The 22,423-nt window shown below is 52.2% G+C and overlaps 1 protein-coding gene across 1 annotated transcript in view; it reads left to right on the forward strand.

Moving 5' to 3' along the window:
* Window positions 1–906: 906 nt before the first annotated feature.
* The window catches only part of LOC133350692 (cGMP-dependent protein kinase 2-like), a 50,482-nt gene continuing 28,965 nt past the window's right edge, over window positions 907–22,423 (forward strand). The window contains exons 1-6 of the mRNA XM_061565329.1: window positions 907–999; window positions 15,582–15,644; window positions 17,472–17,757; window positions 18,535–18,597; window positions 18,695–18,936; window positions 20,410–20,576. Coding sequence (XP_061421313.1) covers window positions 15,595–15,644; window positions 17,472–17,757; window positions 18,535–18,597; window positions 18,695–18,936; window positions 20,410–20,576 — 808 coding nt within the window. The 5' untranslated portion in view covers window positions 907–999; window positions 15,582–15,594. The remainder of the gene's footprint in view (window positions 1,000–15,581; window positions 15,645–17,471; window positions 17,758–18,534; window positions 18,598–18,694; window positions 18,937–20,409; window positions 20,577–22,423) is intronic.

Genomic DNA, 22,423 nt, shown 5'->3' on the forward strand with positions numbered 1-22,423 from the left:
CGTTTTGAGTTTTTTTTCTTTTTATGAAACTGGAGGTCGGGCTTTACGGGTAACATATCATCTGTACAATATTTGAACTTGAGCAGAGATTATATGAATAGATGTTCATAGCAGTGAACGGAGTTCGCTTTATGTAACGGATCTCTATGAGAGTGAATGGAGATCGCCTGATGAAACTTCGCCCAAATCAGTGCGCCCGGTGTGGCGAGCAAGAGCGTCGTCGTCAAAAATGTCAATCATCAACAACGCCATCGTCATCGCCGGGAAGAGCGGAGATCCGTGCATGGGGCGGGAAAGATGAGAGAGGGAGGAGGAGGGAGCAAACAGAGGGGGATGGAGGGAGGCAATGCGAGCGTGAGAAGGGAATGAAGGTATGAATGTCGGGTGGGACGGAGAGAGAGGGGGGTGGGATGATAGGAGGGCAGAGCGGAATGAGGAAGGGAGGGAGTCAGTGATTGACGGACGAACGGGCAGATGGAGGGAACGAGAGAGAACAGAAGGAGTTGGATGATGGGATGGAGTGAGGGAGAGAGAGAGGGAGGGTACGTGTGCGTGTGTGCGTGCGTGAGCGCGGGGGGTGTGGGAGTGTGGGGTGGATGGAGGGAGAGCACGCAAAGCTCAGGGTGAGGGTTGCCTTCCGCTGAGATCAGTGTCCGTGATGGAGTCGGCGGCGTTGGCGGTGATGGATCTCCGTCTGTGACTCACGCAGAGGCGAGTGGAGCAGAGTGGACGACGGCGGCGACGAGGAGGCGGAGGAGTAACCGAGGTGACTGTGCAGGGGAATTCCTCTTCAGGGCGGCCCGCAAAGGAGGACAGACTGGGAGAGAGAGAGAGCAGGAGAGAGGGGCCGGCTCCGTGGAGCGAGACGCACGGGAAAAGCTCCGTGGTTGTGAGGACGCGGAGGGCAATGGCGCTGGAGCGCGTGCTGGAGAATTAACGCAGAGGACACGGGGAGCGTGGAGACGCGACACTCCGTGGTCTGCCCCCGTCTCCACGCAGGTGCACACCTGGTCTGTGTGTCCCCAGTGTTCACTGTGTCTCTGAACCTGGTCTGTGTGTCACCAGAGTTCACTGTGTCTCTCACCTGGTCTGTGTGTCTCCAGACTTCACTGTGTCTCTCTCACCTGGTCTGTCTCCAGTGTTCACTGTGTCTCTCACCTGGTCTGTGTGTCTCCAGTGTTCACTGTGTCTCTCACCTGGTCTGTGTGTCTCCAGTGTTCACTGTGTCTCTCACCTGGTCTGTGTGTCTCCAGTGTTCACTGTGTCTCTCACCTGGTCTGTGTGTCTATAGAGTTCACTGAGTCTCTCACCTGGTCTGTGTGTCTCCAGAGTTCACTGTGTCTCTCACCTGGTCTGTGTGTCTCCAGTGTTCACTGTGTCTCTCACCTGGTCTGTGTGTCTCCAGTGTTCACTGTCTCTCTCACCTGGTCTGTGTGTCTCCAGAGGTCACTGTGTCTCTGAACCTGGTCTGTGTGTCACCAGAGTTCACTGTGTCTCTCACCTGGTCTGTGTGTCTCCAGACTTCACTGTGTCTCTCTCACCTGGTCTGTGTCTCCAGTGTTCACTGTGTCTCTCACCTGGTCTGTGTGTCTCCAGTGTTCACTGTGTCTCTCACCTGGTCTGTGTGTCTCCAGAGTTCACTGTGTCTCTCACCTGGTCTGTGTGTCTCCAGTGTTCACTGTGTCTCTCACCTGGTCTGTGTGTCTCCAGAGTTCACTGAGTCTCTCACCTGGTCTGTGTGTCTCCAGTGTTCACTGTGTCTCTCACCTGGTCTGTGTGTCTCCAGAGTTCACTGTGTCTCGCACCTGGTCTGTGTGTCTCCAGTGTTCACTGTGTCTGTCACCTGGTCTGTGTGTCTGCAGTGTTCACTGAGTCTCTCACCTGGTCTGTGTGTCTCCAGTATTCACTGTGTCTCGCACCTGGTCTGTGTGTCTCCAGAATTCACTGAGTCTCTCACCTGGTCTGTGTGTCTCCAGTATTCACTGTGTCTCTCACCTGGTCTGTGTGTCTCCAGTGTTCACTGTGTCTCTCACCTGGTCTGTGTGTCTCCAGAGTTCACTGTCTCTCTCACCTGGTCTGTGTGTCTCCAGTGTTCACTGTCTCTCTCACCTGGTCTGTGTGTCTCCAGAGTTCACTGTGTCTCTCACCTGGTCTGTGTGTCTCCAGTGTTCACTGTGTCTCTCACCTGGTCTGTGTGTCTCCAGTGTTCACTGTGTCTCTCACCTGGTCTGTGTGACTCCAGTATTCACTGTGTCTCTCACCTGGTCTGTGTGTCTCCAGAGTTCACTGTGTCTCTCACCTGGTCTGTGTGTCTCCAGTGTTCACTGTCTCTCTCACCTGGTCTGTGTGTCTCCAGTGTTCACTGTGTCTCTCACCTGGTCTGTGTGTCTCCAGTGTTCACTGTGTCTCTCACCTGGTCTGTGTGTCTCCAGAGTTCACTGTCTCTCTCACCTGGTCTGTGTGTCTCCAGTGTTCACTGTGTCTCTCACCTGGTCTGTGTGTCTCCAGTGTTCACTGTGTCTCTCACCTGGTCTGTGTGTCTCCAGTGTTCACTGTGTCTCTCACCTGGTCTGTGTGTCTCCAGTGTTCACTGTCTCTCTCACCTGGTCTGTGTGTCTCCAGTGTTCACTGTGTCTCTCACCTGGTCTGTGTGTCTCCAGTGTTCACTGTGTCTCTCACCTGGTCTGTGTGTCTCCAGTGTTCACTGTGTCTCTCACCTGGTTTGTGTGTCTCCAGTGTTCAGTGTGTCTCTCACCTGGTCGGTGTGTCTCCAGTGTTCACTGTGTCTCTCACCTGGTCTGTGTGTCTCCAGAGTTCACTGTGTCTCTCACCTGGTCTGTGTGTCTCCAGAGTTCACTGTGTCTCTCACCTGGTCTGTGTGTCTCCAGAGTTCACTGTGTCTCTCACCTGGTCTGTGTGTCTCCAGAGTTCACTGTGTCTCTCACCTGGTCTGTGTGTCTCCAGACTTCACTGTGTCTCTCTCACCTGGTCTGTGTGTCTCCAGTGTTCACTGAGTCTCTCACCTGGTCTGTGTGTCTCCAGTGTTCACTGTGTCTCTCACCTGGTCTGTGTGTCTCCAGACTTCACTGTGTCTCTCTCACCTGGTCTGTGTGTCTCCAGTGTTCACTGTGTCTCTCACCTGGTCTGTGTGTCTCCAGTGTTCACTGTGTCTCTCACCTGGTCTGTGTGTCTCCAGACTTCACTGTGTCTCTCACCTGGTCTGTGTGTCTCCAGACGTCACTGTGTCTCTCACCTGGTCTGTGTGTCTCCAGTGTTCACTGTCTCTCTCACCTGGTCTGTGTGTCTCCAGAGTTCACTGTGTCTCTCACCTGGTCTGTGTGTCTCCAGAGCTCACTGTGTCTTTCACCTGGTCTGTGTGTCTCCAGTGTTCACTGTGTCTCTCACCTGGTCTGTGTGTCTCCAGTGTTCACTGTCTCTCTCACCTGGTCTGTGTGTCTCCAGTGTTCACTGTCTCTCTCACCTGGTCTGTGTGTCTCCAGTGTTCACTGTGTCTCTCACCTGGTCTGTGTGTCTCCAGTGTTCACTGTCTCTCTCACCTGGTCTGTGTGTCTCCAGAGTTCACTGTGTCTCTCACCTGGTCTGTGTGTCTCCAGTGGTCACTGTCTCTCTCACCTGGTCTGTGTGTCTCCAGTGTTCACTGTCTCTCTCACCTGGTCTGTGTGTCTCCAGTGTTCACTGTGTCTCTCACCTGGTCTGTGTGTCTCCAGTGTTCACTGTCTCTCTCACCTGGTCTGTGTGTCTCCAGAGTTCACTGTGTCTCTCACCTGGTCTGTGTGTCTCCAGTGTTCACTGTGTCTCTCACCTGGTCTGTGTGTCTCCAGTGTTCACTGTCTATCTCACCTGGTCTGTGTGTCTCCAGTGTTCACTGTGTCTCTCACCTGGTCTGTGTGTCTCCAGAGTTCACTGAGTCTCTCACCTGGTCTGTGTGTCTCCAGAGTTCACTGTGTCTCTCACCTGGTCTGTGTGTCTCCAGTGTTCACTGTGTCTCTCACCTGGTCTGTGTGTCTCCAGAGTTCACTGTCTCTCTCACCTGGTCTGTGTGTCTCCAGTGTTCACTGCCTCTCTCACCTGGTCTGTGTGTCTCCAGAGTTCACTGTGTCTCTCACCTGGTCTGTGTGTCTCCAGTGTTCACTGTGTCTCTCACCTGGTCTGTATGTCTCCAGTGTTCACTATGTCTCTCACCTGGTCTGTGTGTCTCCAGTATTCACTGTGTCTCTCACCTGGTCTGTGTGTCTCCAGAGTTCACTGTGTCTCTCACCTGGTCTGTGTGTCTCCAGTGTTCACTGTGTCTCTCACCTGGTCTGTGTGTCTCCAGTGTTCACTATGTCTCTCACCTGGTCTGTGTGTCTCCAGTATTCACTGTGTCTCTCACCTGGTCTGTGTGTCTCCAGAGTTCACTGTGTCTCTCACCTGGTCTGTGTGTCTCCAGAGTTCACTGTGTCTCTCACCTGGTCTGTGTGTCTCCAGTGTTCACTGAGTCTCTCACCTGGTCTGTGTGTCTCCAGAGTTCACTGTGTCTCTCACCTGGTCTGTGTGTCTCCAGTGTTCACTGTGTCTCTCACCTGGTCTGTGTGTCTCCAGTGTTCACTGTGTCTCTCACCTGGTCTGTGTGTCTCCAGTGTTCACTGTCTCTCTCACCTGGTCTGTGTGTCTCCAGTGGTCACTGTGTCTCTCACCTGGTCTGTGTGTCTCCAGACTTCACTGTGTCTCTCTCACCTGGTTTGTGTGTCTCCAGAGTTCACTGTGTCTCTCACCTGGTCTGTGTGTCTCCAGACTTCACTGTGTCTCTCTCACCTGGTCTGTGTGTCTCCAGTGTTCACTGTGTCTCTCACCTGGTCTGTGTGTCTCCAGACTTCACTGTGTCTCTCTCACCTGGTCTGTGTGTCTCCAGTGTTCACTGTCTCTCTCACCTGGTCTGTGTGTCTCCAGTGTTCACTGTGTCTCTCACCTGGTCTGTGTGTCTCCAGAGTTCACTGTGTCTCTCACCTGGTCTGTGTGTCTCCAGTGTTCACTGTCTCTCTCACCTGGTCTGTGTGTCTCCAGTGTTCACTGTGTCTCTCACCTGGTCTGTGTGTCTCCAGTGTTCACTGTGTCTCTCACCTGGTCTGTGTGTCTCCAGTGTTCACTGTCTCTCTCACCTGGTCTGTGTGTCTCCAGTGTTCACTGTGTCTCTCACCTGGTCTGTGTGTCTATAGAGTTCACTGAGTCTCTCACCTGGTCTGTGTGTCTCCAGTGTTCACTGAGTCTCTCACCTGGTCTGTGTGTCTCCAGAGTTCACTGTGTCTCTCACCTGGTCTGTGTGTCTCCAGTGTTCACTGTGTCTCTCACCTGGTCTGTGTGTCTCCAGTGTTCACTGTCTCTCTCACCTGGTCTGTGTGTCTCCAGTGGTCACTGTGTCTCTCACCTGGTCTGTGTGTCTCCAGACTTCACTGTGTCTCTCTCACCTGGTTTGTGTGTCTCCAGAGTTCACTGTGTCTCTCACCTGGTCTGTGTGTCTCCAGACTTCACTGTGTCTCTCTCACCTGGTCTGTGTGTCTCCAGTGTTCACTGTGTCTCTCACCTGGTCTGTGTGTCTCCAGACTTCACTGTGTCTCTCTCACCTGGTCTGTGTGTCTCCAGTGTTCACTGTCTCTCTCACCTGGTCTGTGTGTCTCCAGTGTTCACTGTGTCTCTCACCTGGTCTGTGTGTCTCCAGAGTTCACTGTGTCTCTCACCTGGTCTGTGTGTCTCCAGTGTTCACTGTCTCTCTCACCTGGTCTGTGTGTCTCCAGTGTTCACTGTGTCTCTCACCTGGTCTGTGTGTCTCCAGTGTTCACTGTGTCTCTCACCTGGTCTGTGTGTCTCCAGTGTTCACTGTCTCTCTCACCTGGTCTGTGTGTCTCCAGTGTTCACTGTGTCTCTCACCTGGTCTGTGTGTCTATAGAGTTCACTGAGTCTCTCACCTGGTCTGTGTGTCTCCAGAGTTCACTGTGTCTCTCACCTGGTCTGTGTGTCTCCAGAGTTCACTGTGTCTCTCACCTGGTCTGTGTGTCTCCAGAGTTCACTGTGTCTCTCACCTGGTCTGTGTGTCTCCAGACTTCACTGTGTCTCTCTCACCTGGTCTGTGTGTCTCCAGTGTTCACTGAGTCTCTCACCTGGTCTGTGTGTCTCCAGTGTTCACTGTGTCTCTCACCTGGTCTGTGTGTCTCCAGACTTCACTGTGTCTCTCTCACCTGGTCTGTGTGTCTCCAGTGTTCACTGTGTCTCTCACCTGGTCTGTGTGTCTCCAGTGTTCACTGTGTCTCTCACCTGGTCTGTGTGTCTCCAGACTTCACTGTGTCTCTCACCTGGTCTGTGTGTCTCCAGACGTCACTGTGTCTCTCACCTGGTCTGTGTGTCTCCAGTGTTCACTGTCTCTCTCACCTGGTCTGTGTGTCTCCAGAGTTCACTGTGTCTCTCACCTGGTCTGTGTGTCTCCAGAGCTCACTGTGTCTTTCACCTGGTCTGTGTGTCTCCAGTGTTCACTGTGTCTCTCACCTGGTCTGTGTGTCTCCAGTGTTCACTGTCTCTCTCACCTGGTCTGTGTGTCTCCAGTGTTCACTGTCTCTCTCACCTGGTCTGTGTGTCTCCAGTGTTCACTGTGTCTCTCACCTGGTCTGTGTGTCTCCAGTGTTCACTGTCTCTCTCACCTGGTCTGTGTGTCTCCAGAGTTCACTGTGTCTCTCACCTGGTCTGTGTGTCTCCAGTGGTCACTGTCTCTCTCACCTGGTCTGTGTGTCTCCAGTGTTCACTGTCTCTCTCACCTGGTCTGTGTGTCTCCAGTGTTCACTGTGTCTCTCACCTGGTCTGTGTGTCTCCAGTGTTCACTGTCTCTCTCACCTGGTCTGTGTGTCTCCAGAGTTCACTGTGTCTCTCACCTGGTCTGTGTGTCTCCAGTGTTCACTGTGTCTCTCACCTGGTCTGTGTGTCTCCAGTGTTCACTGTCTATCTCACCTGGTCTGTGTGTCTCCAGTGTTCACTGTGTCTCTCACCTGGTCTGTGTGTCTCCAGAGTTCACTGAGTCTCTCACCTGGTCTGTGTGTCTCCAGAGTTCACTGTGTCTCTCACCTGGTCTGTGTGTCTCCAGTGTTCACTGTGTCTCTCACCTGGTCTGTGTGTCTCCAGAGTTCACTGTCTCTCTCACCTGGTCTGTGTGTCTCCAGTGTTCACTGCCTCTCTCACCTGGTCTGTGTGTCTCCAGAGTTCACTGTGTCTCTCACCTGGTCTGTGTGTCTCCAGTGTTCACTGTGTCTCTCACCTGGTCTGTATGTCTCCAGTGTTCACTATGTCTCTCACCTGGTCTGTGTGTCTCCAGTATTCACTGTGTCTCTCACCTGGTCTGTGTGTCTCCAGAGTTCACTGTGTCTCTCACCTGGTCTGTGTGTCTCCAGTGTTCACTGTGTCTCTCACCTGGTCTGTGTGTCTCCAGTGTTCACTATGTCTCTCACCTGGTCTGTGTGTCTCCAGTATTCACTGTGTCTCTCACCTGGTCTGTGTGTCTCCAGAGTTCACTGTGTCTCTCACCTGGTCTGTGTGTCTCCAGAGTTCACTGTGTCTCTCACCTGGTCTGTGTGTCTCCAGTGTTCACTGAGTCTCTCACCTGGTCTGTGTGTCTCCAGAGTTCACTGTGTCTCTCACCTGGTCTGTGTGTCTCCAGTGTTCACTGTGTCTCTCACCTGGTCTGTGTGTCTCCAGTGTTCACTGTCTCTCTCACCTGGTCTGTGTGTCTCCAGTGGTCACTGTGTCTCTCACCTGGTCTGTGTGTCTCCAGACTTCACTGTGTCTCTCTCACCTGGTTTGTGTGTCTCCAGAGTTCACTGTGTCTCTCACCTGGTCTGTGTGTCTCCAGACTTCACTGTGTCTCTCTCACCTGGTCTGTGTGTCTCCAGTGTTCACTGTGTCTCTCACCTGGTCTGTGTGTCTCCAGACTTCACTGTGTCTCTCTCACCTGGTCTGTGTGTCTCCAGTGTTCACTGTCTCTCTCACCTGGTCTGTGTGTCTCCAGTGTTCACTGTGTCTCTCACCTGGTCTGTGTGTCTCCAGAGTTCACTGTGTCTCTCACCTGATCTGTGTGTCTCCAGTGTTCACTGTCTCTCTCACCTGGTCTGTGTGTCTCCAGTGTTCACTGTGTCTCTCACCTGGTCTGTGTGTCTCCAGTGTTCACTGTGTCTCTCACCTGGTCTGTGTGTCTCCAGTGTTCACTGTCTCTCTCACCTGGTCTGTGTGTCTCCAGTGTTCACTGTGTCTCTCACCTGGTCTGTGTGTCTATAGAGTTCACTGAGTCTCTCACCTGGTCTGTGTGTCTCCAGAGTTCACTGTGTCTCTCACCTGGTCTGTGTGTCTCCAGTGTTCACTGTGTCTCTCACCTGGTCTGTGTGTCTCCAGAGTTCACTGTCTCTCTCACCTGGTCTGTGTGTCTCCAGTGTTCACTGTCTCTCTCACCTGGTCTGTGTGTCTCCAGAGGTCACTGTGTCTCTGAACCTGGTCTGTGTGTCACCAGAGTTCACTGTGTCTCTCACCTGGTCTGTGTGTCTCCAGACTTCACTGTGTCTCTCTCACCTGGTCTGTGTCTCCAGTGTTCACTGTGTCTCTCACCTGGTCTGTGTGTCTCCAGTGTTCACTGTGTCTCTCACCTGGTCTGTGTGTCTCCAGAGTTCACTGTGTCTCTCACCTGGTCTGTGTGTCTCCAGTGTTCACTGTGTCTCTCACCTGGTCTGTGTGTCTCCAGAGTTCACTGAGTCTCTCACCTGGTCTGTGTGTCTCCAGTGTTCACTGTGTCTCTCACCTGGTCTGTGTGTCTCCAGAGTTCACTGTGTCTCGCACCTGGTCTGTGTGTCTCCAGTGTTCACTGTGTCTGTCACCTGGTCTGTGTGTCTGCAGTGTTCACTGAGTCTCTCACCTGGTCTGTGTGTCTCCAGTATTCACTGTGTCTCGCACCTGGTCTGTGTGTCTCCAGAATTCACTGAGTCTCTCACCTGGTCTGTGTGTCTCCAGTATTCACTGTGTCTCTCACCTGGTCTGTGTGTCTCCAGTGTTCACTGTGTCTCTCACCTGGTCTGTGTGTCTCCAGAGTTCACTGTCTCTCTCACCTGGTCTGTGTGTCTCCAGTGTTCACTGTCTCTCTCACCTGGTCTGTGTGTCTCCAGAGTTCACTGTGTCTCTCACCTGGTCTGTGTGTCTCCAGTGTTCACTGTGTCTCTCACCTGGTCTGTGTGTCTCCAGTGTTCACTGTGTCTCTCACCTGGTCTGTGTGTCTCCAGTATTCACTGTGTCTCTCACCTGGTCTGTGTGTCTCCAGAGTTCACTGTGTCTCTCACCTGGTCTGTGTGTCTCCAGTGTTCACTGTCTCTCTCACCTGGTCTGTGTGTCTCCAGTGTTCACTGTGTCTCTCACCTGGTCTGTGTGTCTCCAGTGTTCACTGTGTCTCTCACCTGGTCTGTGTGTCTCCAGAGTTCACTGTCTCTCTCACCTGGTCTGTGTGTCTCCAGTGTTCACTGTGTCTCTCACCTGGTCTGTGTGTCTCCAGTGTTCACTGTGTCTCTCACCTGGTCTGTGTGTCTCCAGTGTTCACTGTGTCTCTCACCTGGTCTGTGTGTCTCCAGTGTTCACTGTCTCTCTCACCTGGTCTGTGTGTCTCCAGTGTTCACTGTGTCTCTCACCTGGTCTGTGTGTCTCCAGTGTTCACTGTGTCTCTCACCTGGTCTGTGTGTCTCCAGTGTTCACTGTGTCTCTCACCTGGTTTGTGTGTCTCCAGTGTTCAGTGTGTCTCTCACCTGGTCGGTGTGTCTCCAGTGTTCACTGTGTCTCTCACCTGGTCTGTGTGTCTCCAGAGTTCACTGTGTCTCTCACCTGGTCTGTGTGTCTCCAGAGTTCACTGTGTCTCTCACCTGGTCTGTGTGTCTCCAGAGTTCACTGTGTCTCTCACCTGGTCTGTGTGTCTCCAGAGTTCACTGTGTCTCTCACCTGGTCTGTGTGTCTCCAGACTTCACTGTGTCTCTCTCACCTGGTCTGTGTGTCTCCAGTGTTCACTGAGTCTCTCACCTGGTCTGTGTGTCTCCAGTGTTCACTGTGTCTCTCACCTGGTCTGTGTGTCTCCAGACTTCACTGTGTCTCTCTCACCTGGTCTGTGTGTCTCCAGTGTTCACTGTGTCTCTCACCTGGTCTGTGTGTCTCCAGTGTTCACTGTGTCTCTCACCTGGTCTGTGTGTCTCCAGACTTCACTGTGTCTCTCACCTGGTCTGTGTGTCTCCAGACGTCACTGTGTCTCTCACCTGGTCTGTGTGTCTCCAGTGTTCACTGTCTCTCTCACCTGGTCTGTGTGTCTCCAGAGTTCACTGTGTCTCTCACCTGGTCTGTGTGTCTCCAGAGCTCACTGTGTCTTTCACCTGGTCTGTGTGTCTCCAGTGTTCACTGTGTCTCTCACCTGGTCTGTGTGTCTCCAGTGTTCACTGTCTCTCTCACCTGGTCTGTGTGTCTCCAGTGTTCACTGTCTCTCTCACCTGGTCTGTGTGTCTCCAGTGTTCACTGTGTCTCTCACCTGGTCTGTGTGTCTCCAGTGTTCACTGTCTCTCTCACCTGGTCTGTGTGTCTCCAGAGTTCACTGTGTCTCTCACCTGGTCTGTGTGTCTCCAGTGGTCACTGTCTCTCTCACCTGGTCTGTGTGTCTCCAGTGTTCACTGTCTCTCTCACCTGGTCTGTGTGTCTCCAGTGTTCACTGTGTCTCTCACCTGGTCTGTGTGTCTCCAGTGTTCACTGTCTCTCTCACCTGGTCTGTGTGTCTCCAGAGTTCACTGTGTCTCTCACCTGGTCTGTGTGTCTCCAGTGTTCACTGTGTCTCTCACCTGGTCTGTGTGTCTCCAGTGTTCACTGTCTATCTCACCTGGTCTGTGTGTCTCCAGTGTTCACTGTGTCTCTCACCTGGTCTGTGTGTCTCCAGAGTTCACTGAGTCTCTCACCTGGTCTGTGTGTCTCCAGAGTTCACTGTGTCTCTCACCTGGTCTGTGTGTCTCCAGTGTTCACTGTGTCTCTCACCTGGTCTGTGTGTCTCCAGAGTTCACTGTCTCTCTCACCTGGTCTGTGTGTCTCCAGTGTTCACTGCCTCTCTCACCTGGTCTGTGTGTCTCCAGAGTTCACTGTGTCTCTCACCTGGTCTGTGTGTCTCCAGTGTTCACTGTGTCTCTCACCTGGTCTGTATGTCTCCAGTGTTCACTATGTCTCTCACCTGGTCTGTGTGTCTCCAGTATTCACTGTGTCTCTCACCTGGTCTGTGTGTCTCCAGAGTTCACTGTGTCTCTCACCTGGTCTGTGTGTCTCCAGTGTTCACTGTGTCTCTCACCTGGTCTGTGTGTCTCCAGTGTTCACTATGTCTCTCACCTGGTCTGTGTGTCTCCAGTATTCACTGTGTCTCTCACCTGGTCTGTGTGTCTCCAGAGTTCACTGTGTCTCTCACCTGGTCTGTGTGTCTCCAGAGTTCACTGTGTCTCTCACCTGGTCTGTGTGTCTCCAGTGTTCACTGAGTCTCTCACCTGGTCTGTGTGTCTCCAGAGTTCACTGTGTCTCTCACCTGGTCTGTGTGTCTCCAGTGTTCACTGTGTCTCTCACCTGGTCTGTGTGTCTCCAGTGTTCACTGTCTCTCTCACCTGGTCTGTGTGTCTCCAGTGGTCACTGTGTCTCTCACCTGGTCTGTGTGTCTCCAGACTTCACTGTGTCTCTCTCACCTGGTTTGTGTGTCTCCAGAGTTCACTGTGTCTCTCACCTGGTCTGTGTGTCTCCAGACTTCACTGTGTCTCTCTCACCTGGTCTGTGTGTCTCCAGTGTTCACTGTGTCTCTCACCTGGTCTGTGTGTCTCCAGACTTCACTGTGTCTCTCTCACCTGGTCTGTGTGTCTCCAGTGTTCACTGTCTCTCTCACCTGGTCTGTGTGTCTCCAGTGTTCACTGTGTCTCTCACCTGGTCTGTGTGTCTCCAGAGTTCACTGTGTCTCTCACCTGGTCTGTGTGTCTCCAGTGTTCACTGTCTCTCTCACCTGGTCTGTGTGTCTCCAGTGTTCACTGTGTCTCTCACCTGGTCTGTGTGTCTCCAGTGTTCACTGTGTCTCTCACCTGGTCTGTGTGTCTCCAGTGTTCACTGTCTCTCTCACCTGGTCTGTGTGTCTCCAGTGTTCACTGTGTCTCTCACCTGGTCTGTGTGTCTCCAGTGTTCACTGAGTCTCTCACCTGGTCTGTGTGTCTCCAGAGTTCACTGTGTCTCTCACCTGGTCTGTGTGTCTCCAGTGTTCACTGTGTCTCTCACCTGGTCTGTGTGTCTCCAGTGTTCACTGTCTCTCTCACCTGGTCTGTGTGTCTCCAGTGGTCACTGTGTCTCTCACCTGGTCTGTGTGTCTCCAGACTTCACTGTGTCTCTCTCACCTGGTCTGTGTGTCTCCAGAGTTCACTGTGTCTCTCACCTGGTCTGTGTGTCTCCAGACTTCACTGTGTCTCTCTCACCTGGTCTGTGTGTCTCCAGTGTTCACTGTGTCTCTCACCTGGTCTGTGTGTCTCCAGACTTCACTGTGTCTCTCTCACCTGGTCTGTGTGTCTCCAGTGTTCACTGTCTCTCTCACCTGGTCTGTGTGTCTCCAGTGTTCACTGTGTCTCTCACCTGGTCTGTGTGTCTCCAGAGTTCACTGTGTCTCTCACCTGGTCTGTGTGTCTCCAGTGTTCACTGTCTCTCTCACCTGGTCTGTGTGTCTCCAGTGTTCACTGTGTCTCTCACCTGGTCTGTGTGTCTCCAGTGTTCACTGTGTCTCTCACCTGGTCTGTGTGTCTCCAGGGTTCACTGTCTCTCTCACCTGGTCTGTGTGTCTCCAGTGTTCACTGTGTCTCTCACCTGGTCTGTGTGTCTCCAGTGTTCACTGTGTCTCTCACCTGGTCTGTGTGTCTCCAGTGTTCACTGTGTCTCTCACCTGGTTTGTGTGTCTCCAGTGTTCACTGTGTCTCTCACCTGGTCTGTGTGTCTCCAGTGTTCACTGTGTCTCTCACCTGGTTTGTGTGTCTCCAGTGTTCACTGTGTCTCTCACCTGGTTTGTGTGTCTCCAGAGTTCACTGTGTCTCTCACCTGGTCTGTGTGTCTCCAGTGTTCACTGTGTCTCTCACCTGGTTTGTGTGTCTCCAGTGTTCACTGTGTCTCTCACCTGGTCTGTGTGTCTCCAGAGTTCACTGTGTCTCTCACCTGGTCTGTGTGTCTCCAGAGTTCACTGTGTCTCTCACCTGGTCTGTGTGTCTCCAGAGTTCACTGTGTCTCTCACCTGGTCTGTGTGTCTCCAGAGTTCACTGTGTCTCTCACCTGGTCTGTGTGTCTCCAGTGTTCACTGTGTCTCTCACCTGGTCTGTGTGTCTCCAGAGCTCACTGTGTCTCTCACCTGGTCTGTGTGTCTCCAGTGTTCACTGTGTCTCTCACCTGGTCTGTGTGTCTCCAGAGTTCACTGTGTCTCTCACCTGGTCTGTGTGTCTCCAGAGTTCACTGTGTCTCTCACCTGGTCTGTGTGTCTCCATTGTTCACTGAGTCTCTCACCTGGTCTGTGTGTCTCCAGAGTTCACTGTGTCTCTCACCTGGTCTGTGTGTCTCCAGTGTTCACTGTGTCTCTCTCACCTGGTCTGTGTGTCTCCAGAGTTCACTGTGTCTCTCACCTGGTCTGTGTGTCTCCAGAGTTCACTGTGTCTCTCACTTGGTCTAGGTGTCTCGAGAAAGACCACGGGGATGCCAGCAGTATATTAGACAGAAAACAAAACGAGAGAAAACTTAGCCATGAGCGAGCTTCTCAATGCCCAATAGTAAAACTATAGGGCCACAGTTTGGCTATATGGGCGCCACCGTGGCGAGATGTTAACTACCTCGCTTGGTATACAGGAGGTCGTGCGTTCAATCCTGAACTTAACGCCTGCTGTATATTTGAAGTTTGCATGTTTTCCCCGTTGTCGCGTGGATTTTTCTCCAGGGCCTCCGGTTTTTACCTCCACATTTAGAAACACGCGTTTAGAGTATTTGGCTGCTATACATTTCCACATGATAAGCCACTTTGTTGAGCTATAATTTGTGGCCAAGTTGCCTCTGAAAAATACCTATATATACTGTAGCTCGGTGGGCCTTACCTGGTAAAATAAAAATATATAGTTTAGTTTGTTTCTAAGAAGAAAAAATGGGCAGCCTGAGTGACCTTGTTAATGTGCGCTTCAAAGGTTAGTGAGGCATCAAGGACAACACCAGGACTACCAACTGCCTCAGCAGCACCAATATTCCATTGGAACCTCATTTGCCAGTAAAAATATGATAATTGGTTTTTTACCCTTCTCTCTGGCAATAAAAAGGTGTCAGTTTTGTTGCCAGATAGAAGGGTAAAAAACCAATTATCATATTTTTTACAGGCAAATGAGGTTCCAATGGTGTAGGTGCTTACCCCGAGCTCTCATACTCTGATGGTACATTGTCTTTGAGTTGTGCGCCTTTTGGCGTCATCTGGTCCAACCCATGCGAGACTAGGCTCTAAGGAAAGCTGTCTCGGGTGTGGACCAATCAACTTCAAGGACAGTGCACATTATCAGAGTTGTGTTTTTTGTTTGCATTATGACTGCAGGCATTGTGGTCTATGCAAACATGACTCCTTGTAAAAAGGTGTCAGTTTTGTTGCCAGATAGAAGGCTAAAAAACCAATTAGCACCAATATTGTTGGTCGTCGATTGTCACACAGACACAACCAGCCTGAGGCAGTTAGTGCGGGGACCCCACAAGCAACACCTCCGTGTCGTGGTGCCCCAGTGGCGAGATGTGAACTACCTCGCCTGGTATGGAGGATATTCTTAGGTTTTTTCGGTAAAGTCACGTAGGTAAAAATTTTAAATTAATAAAAGTAAACTAAAAATAAATAAATAAATCACGTTTCGGAGGCAACACAAGCTTCCGTCTTCAGGTGGAAGCTTGTGTTGCCTCCGAAACGTCGTGATTTTTATTTTATTTTAATTTTATTAATTTAATTTTTTTACCTACGTGACTTTACCAAAAAAACCTAAGCATATGAATCCTTGCAGTCACGAAAGCTTCAAATCTAGAATGGTATGGAGGAGGTCGTGGGTTTGATCCCGACACTGACGCCTGCTGTATATTTGGAGTCTGTACATCTCCCCGTGGCGGTCACATGGATTTTTTTTGTCCGGGTCCTCCGGATTTTCCCTCATTTAAAATCAACAACACGCGTTTGGAGTGTTTGGTTGCTATGCATTTCCACGTGATAAGCCACTTCGTTTGAGCTGTCGTTTGTGGCCAGATAGCTTCTGGATTTGTTTTATATTATAGCTCAGTGGGCCTTACCTGGTAAAATAAAAATAAATTGTTTGGTTTTAAATAGTTCATAGACTAGCGATAACACATACTCGGACGAGACTGACAAATGAAACACTAACATGACTGTAATTTATGCGCTTACTTATTATGTGAAATGCAAGTGTAAATGGTTTAAAGTTTTTGCATGCGTGTGCCTGTGTATGCTGTACTGTACCTCCGAGCTGTAGGTTGCGAAAGTTTATGCTGAGAAGCTGGGCCGAGTTAAGATTGTGTAGGCCCCTCGGCTACAGGTACTGTGAGCCCCCCCCCCCCACCAGTAATATTTAAAAAAATTAACCCGTAAAAACAAAGTTTTTCACTATAAATCCTTTATATGCGTGGCATCGGTTTTATTTTATTATTCATTTCTGTTTTTCTTGAGTAAGAGTTTCATTTTTATCACATTGGTATTTTAAATAATATATGAAATTATTTTTTTCCTAAAAAGTGGAAAATTTTGGAAACATTTTTTCACGAAAATAAATTGTCACGCACAACGAGTCTGTGTGCAAAATGTCAGCTCGATTGGATCACGGGAAGTGGGTTAAAAAACGACCGAAAGATTTGCACGGTCGTAAGCGCGCAAGCAAGTGAACTTAATATAAAGGATTTAAAAAGGAAAACAAAGTTGACGAAATTTCGATTTAAAGCTTTCGTGACTGCAGGGATTCATCTTCTTGGTTCTTTCGGTAAAGTCATGTAGAAGGGAAATAATAAAATAATAAAAAATAAAACATAATAAAATAATTCTCACGACGTTTCTGCGTTGTGGCCGAAACGTCGTGAAAATAATTTTATTATGTTTTATTTTTATAATTTTATTATTTCCCTTCTACGTGACTTTACCGAAAGAACCAAGAAAAAGTTGACGAAAATTCAAATTTATTTTTACAAGGCTAACAACAAATAAAGTTCAGCATTCACGAGTGAAACAACTTTTCACTTCATTACTGGAGGCCCCTGGGCTTGCAGCCTCTAACGCCCCGTGCCTTGATGCGGCCCTGCTAAGAAGGTGGCTTCAGCAGCTCCGTATTGACACACACAAAAATATATAACGACTCTATAGCGCCGTTACAAACTTAAGCCAAACCCAACTTTGAAACAAAGATGGATGTCGAATCAGGTCCTTAAACGATTTACAAGACACAAACGCCAGCGGAACAGAGCCCGAGTTCGAGTTGCTGTGTGTGGGCCCCGTCTCTGCCCAGCGTCTCGCTCTCGAAAATCGAGGTTTACATCTCGTTGTTATTGCCACGGGAGTGGCGAGCGATTCACAGCGGATTGTGTGCGGGCAAGGGGGCAGTCCATAAATGACGTCACGCACCTGGCGGGGAGGGGGGGGTCAGACATTTGTGACGATGTGTGACGAGGGGGGGGGGTGAGAAATTTGACGTCACATCAAAATGCGCAACTTTAAATAAATATAGACAACACGTTCTACTTCATTAAATAGACTTTTAATGTTTTCTCCTACAACATCAGAGTGCAGCGCCACTTTAAATACGCACTACAATGACAATACTTTAAAGCGATTTGAAGCATGTTTTATTTTTTGCGGGGGGTGGGGGCAGAGCTTTGTGACGTCATATTTGAGGGGGGGTCTGACTTTTTGTGACGCCGTGTGACGAGGGGGGGGGGGTCAAAAATCGTCCAAAATCGCGTGACGTCATTTATGGACGGCCCCCAGGGGGTGGCGTCGTGGTCTTAGCTTTGGCACTTCCCTACTACCGAAAACGGTGGCGGATATCCAAACCAGTTGTGGGCCTCCCCTAGGTCGCCTCAGCCTCAAATGAATAACAGCACTCGCCGCAGCAGTCTGTTAAACAGTGTAACACGTAGCAGGCTTTCGCGACCAATGTCACCCACAATACAGGTTTTTTTTTGGGTTAGATCGCCTAAGTAGATAAATGTGTCGTTAAGCCCGCCACCACCCTACACAGCCAATTAGTCAGGCTTGACACGTAAACGGAACGAGTGTAGTGTATAGTGTAGCATACTCGTACAGGACAGCGGTTGTGTTTGAGAGACAAGGCACAACATTCACAACCTGACCACTCGGGTGACGTCTGTGTGTGTAGGTGTGTGGCTGTGTCTCACCGGGACCCCCACAACCCACAGCAGCTGAACAAATCGGAGTCCCCGTCAACCCACGAGAAGGGGGATTGGGAGGGGGGCTTATCCCGTTGGGGGTGGAGGGGAAGAGGACCAATGGGGAACGGCAGCGTGAAGACGCATCCCCTGCGTGACCCCGACGCGGCCTCCATGGCCCCCTCTGGACCCCCCCCGCCGCCGCCCCCCACGGGGGGGCCCGGGAGCCCACAGGGGACGCTGCTGCGTGCCGAGCTGCGACAAAGAGAGGCACAGGTGACCCCCCCCCCACCCCCTAACTTTCGGGTTTTATTTTCGTTTTTATTTTCTGCCACGCGTGAATCCTCATTCGCCACGGCACTCCGAGGTTGTTCTCTAGCTGGAGTCTGTGCCGGATTATCCTCGTAGCAAAAGTAGCTACATGTGCTACGGGCCCCGCACTTTCAAGGGCCCCACGCCAGATGCTTTCAAGCTCTCAATTCCGGTTCAGTGATTCTGCACTTGCTCTATTACTGTAGTACTATACTGCCTTCAACTTTTATGGACGACTGGGTGTTTAAGGTTAACGATTTGTCGTATTATCTGGGCTCAATAGCAAATGAACAAATACAACTACTTTACTGCGCAAGTTAAACATTGGTGTTTTAAAATGTATTTGTTTTTTTTATTTAGGGCCCCTTTATAACACCATGCTACAGGCCCCGCGCTAGCTTAGTCCGGCACTGCGCTGGGCCGCTGCTGCAACTGCCTTTGTGGGCGCTCATTCAAAAGTAAAGAAAACAACGAAGCCGAGCATCGCGCTTTTGTTACTTTATACGCCCCTGTGCACTTCGGTTACATTATTGCCCTCCGTGCCACTCTCTCCCTTCGTCACTCATCTGCTTGCACCCCACACATCGGACCGTTCCCCTGCAGCGTTGGGGCAGTGAGCCCAAGTAGCTCTAGACGGCACTCCCCTCCCCCATTCCCAGGCTGTGTTGTTCCCGCTCGTCATGTACTCCCTCTGTGATCTCTGCTGTACGGTGACAACCGAATTGTATTTTATATTTACAGGTGCGGGACCTAGAGGTGCGAGTCCTGGGGTTGGAGGCCGAGCTCAGACACCGTACGGTACAGGTGAGCCGAGCGAGACGGCGTCTCCAGAAAGCAGTACGGCACCAAGGTTCCTGACCTACGCCTACGAACGTAACCGTGACCCTTGACCCTTCCACAGGTGCGCAAGTTGCAGGAGGCGATCGGCCACGCGTCCGGGGCCCCGACAGGTCCCCTCGGACCCCCGTCATTGCTCCCGGGGTCGGGTTGCCTCCCCAGCCTCCTGCACGCGGTACAGAGGGAGCCGGGCCCCCGGCCGCTGGCCAAAGCCGGAGTCTCGGCGGAGCCGGCGTCCAGTTCCAGCCTCCCGCGGCAGCAGCTGGGGGGCGCCGCTTGCTGGGCCCGCGTCCACAAGAACCCCTGGTGAGGCCCCACGCGAGCCTCTGGGTCGGGCTCTCATCCGTTCGTCCCTCTGTCAATCACTCCAACTGTCGCTTCATCGCCTTGTCCAATGGTTGTCTGTTCGTCCCATCAATTTTCCTGGCCCTCCATCCGTCCCTCGTCTCTTTATCCGTTCATCTTTCTGTTCTTTGTCCGTTTGTCCGTCCCTCCGTGCATTTGTCCATCTCCCCATACGTCCATGAGTCCCTCTTCCTGCCATCAGTCCTAAATTCCATACGATTGTCCGTCAATCTATCCGCCCGTCTTTCTCTCTGTCTGTCTGCCTGTTCTCCCATCCCTTCGTCCATCAGTTGTGACCATGCCTACCGCCCGAACGCCACCAGATTTTCCTCGTTTCGCTGCAGGCTACTTCTGTTGCTTCAGGAGTTTCCAGTGCCCAGTGCTTTGATGTTGGCTCGCCAGCAGAGGTCGCCGCTTCAGCCAATGGAACCTCAGCACTCGAGCTGAACGATTCGGGGAAAATATCGAATTGCAATTTTTCTGACAGATATTGCGATTGGATTTGCGATTAAATATTTTTTAAGTCAAGCTTCAGTTCAATATTCACTGTGTAATAAGATTTAAAACATGTGATGGAGCATTACCACATGATACCATCAAAATATGAACTGCTCTACATATTTTAATGCAATGATGAGAACTTAAAAGATATGAATTGCTTCCAACATGTATTTATTAAAATGTTTGAATTGAAATAGAACAATCAAACATAGAACAATTGTTAAGTTCAATAACTAAAGTTATAATAATTAAAAATTCCAATAAACAAGTAATAGGCCTTTTCAAATCGCAAAAAATCGCAGCCTTTGCGATTTACTAATCGCATTGTTTCAAATTGCGATTTCGATTGGAAATTGATCAATTGTTCAGCCATACTCAGCACTCGGCTACTTCACGCTTAATTAGACCCAGTCATACGTGTACAGTTCTTGGGATGTAGTGGTTGTTGCTGTAGCCCTCTCTTGGATGTGGGTCCCGGTTGTAGCACGTGTTGTTCAGCACAATGTCGGACGTTTCTCTCCACGTGCTGCGAACTACTTCTGGAAATGAATCCAGTGAAGCACACATTAATGTCAAGGTGACTTCCTGCCCAAATGATAATTTCAGCATTGGTGCTGAGATCTCCTGTTTATAGCCATGAGCCAGCGGTGGACATATCCACATGCATAAGACAGAGGGGCAAGTCCACCCATATGCCAACCAGCCGTTGATTTCGCCACAAGTTGGTACATATTTTCTCAACCCCGGAGGGACGATGGGCTGAGTCAACCACCACAACCAGGATTTGAACTCGCGGCCTTCCGATTGCGGGACGCTCGCTCTCGCGATGAAGGCACCGGGCCGGGTAGGCAACACGCACGGGAGAGAGCTCCCGTCATCGTCACGATCGTCGCGATCGCTGCGATGTCGTCCGTGCGCTACTGTCTCGTGCAGCTCGCAGAGGCTCATCAAAGCCGCTCTGGCCAAGAACGAGTTCCTGCGGCGGCTGGAGGACGGGCGTGTGACCCGCATGGTGGAGTGCATGTACGAGCGCGCGTACTCGCCCGAGCAGGCCGTCGTCCGGGAGGGCGAGGCGGGCAACCACCTGTACGTCCTCGCAGGTACCGCACCCACCGAGCCGTCACGCTCTCCTCCGCACCACACACACCGCCATGCTCGCCATACCACGCCGTCACACTCTCCTCCGCACCACACACCGCCATGCTCGCCATACCACGCCGTCACACTCTTCTCTCCACACACCGCCATGCTCGCCATACCACGCCGTCACACTCTCCGCACCACACACCGCCATGCTCGCCATACCACGCCGCTACACTCTCCTCCACACCACACACATCGCCATGCTCGCCATACCACGCCGTCACACTCTCCTCACCACACACCGCCATGCTCGCCATACCACGCCGTCACGCTCTCCACCACACCACACACACCGCCATGCTCGCCATACCACGCCGTCACACTCTCCTCCACACCACACACATCGCCATGCTCGCCATACCACGCCGTTACACTCTCCTCACCACACACCGCCATGCTCGCCATACCACGCCGTCACGCTCTCCTCCACACCACACACACCGCCATGCTCGCCATACCACGCCGTCACGCTCTCCTCCTCACCACACACACCACCATGCTCGCCATACCACGCCGTCACACTCTCCTCCGCACCACACACCGCCATGCTCGCCATACCACGCCGTCACACTCTCCTCCGCACCACACACCGCCATGCTCGCCATACCACGCCGTCACGCTCTCCTCCGCACCACACACCGCCATGCTCGCCATACCACGCCGTCACACTCTCCTCCGCACCACACACCGCCATGCTCGCCATACCACGCCGTCACGCTCTCCTCCGCACCACACACCGCCATGCTCGCCATACCACGCCGTCACACTCTCCTCCGCACCACACACCGCCATGCTCGCCATACCACGCCGTCACGCTCTCCTCCGCACCACACACCGCCATGCTCGCCATACCACGCCGTCACACTCTCCTCCGCACCACACACCGCCATGCTCGCCATACCACGCCGTCACGCTCTCCTCCGCACCACACACCGCCATGCTCGCCATACCACGCCGTCACACTCTCCTCCGCACCACACACCGCCATGCTCGCCATACCACGCCGTCACACTCTCCTCCGCACCACACACCGCCATGCTCGCCATACCACGCCGTCACACTCTCCTCCGCACCACACACCACCATGCTCGCCATACCACGCCGTCACACTCTCCTCACCACACACCACCATGCTCACCATACCACGCCATCACGCTCTCCTCATCACGACACACCGCCATGCTCGCCATACCACGCCGTCACACTCTCCTCACCACACACCGCCATGCTCACCATACCACGCCATCACGCTCTCCTCCTCACGACACACCGCCATGCTCGCCATACCACGCCGTCACACTCTCCTCACCACACACCACCATGCTCGCCATACCACGCCGTCACACTCTCCTCCGCACCACACACCACCATGCTCGCCATACCACGCCGTCACACTCTCCTCCTCACCACACACACCACCATGCTCGCCATACCACGCCGTCACACTTTCCTCCGCACCACACACCGCCATGCTCGCCATACCACGCCGTCACACTCTCCTCCGCACCACACACCGCCATGCTCGCCATACCACGCCGCTACACTCTCCTCCACACCACACACATCGCCATGCTCGCCATACCACGCCGTCACACTCTCCTCACCACACACCGCCATGCTCGCCATACCACGCCGTCACGCTCTCCACCACACCACACACACCGCCATGCTCGCCATACCACGCCGTCACACTCTCCTCCACACCACACACATCGCCATGCTCGCCATACCACGCCGTTACACTCTCCTCACCACACACCGCCATGCTCGCCATACCACGCCGTCACGCTCTCCTCCACACCAC

This window comes from Lethenteron reissneri, chromosome 34 (genome assembly GCF_015708825.2).
Source record: "Lethenteron reissneri isolate LAM-NWPU_2019-01 chromosome 34, ASM1570882v1, whole genome shotgun sequence".
NCBI lineage: Eukaryota > Metazoa > Chordata > Hyperoartia > Petromyzontiformes > Petromyzontidae > Lethenteron > Lethenteron reissneri.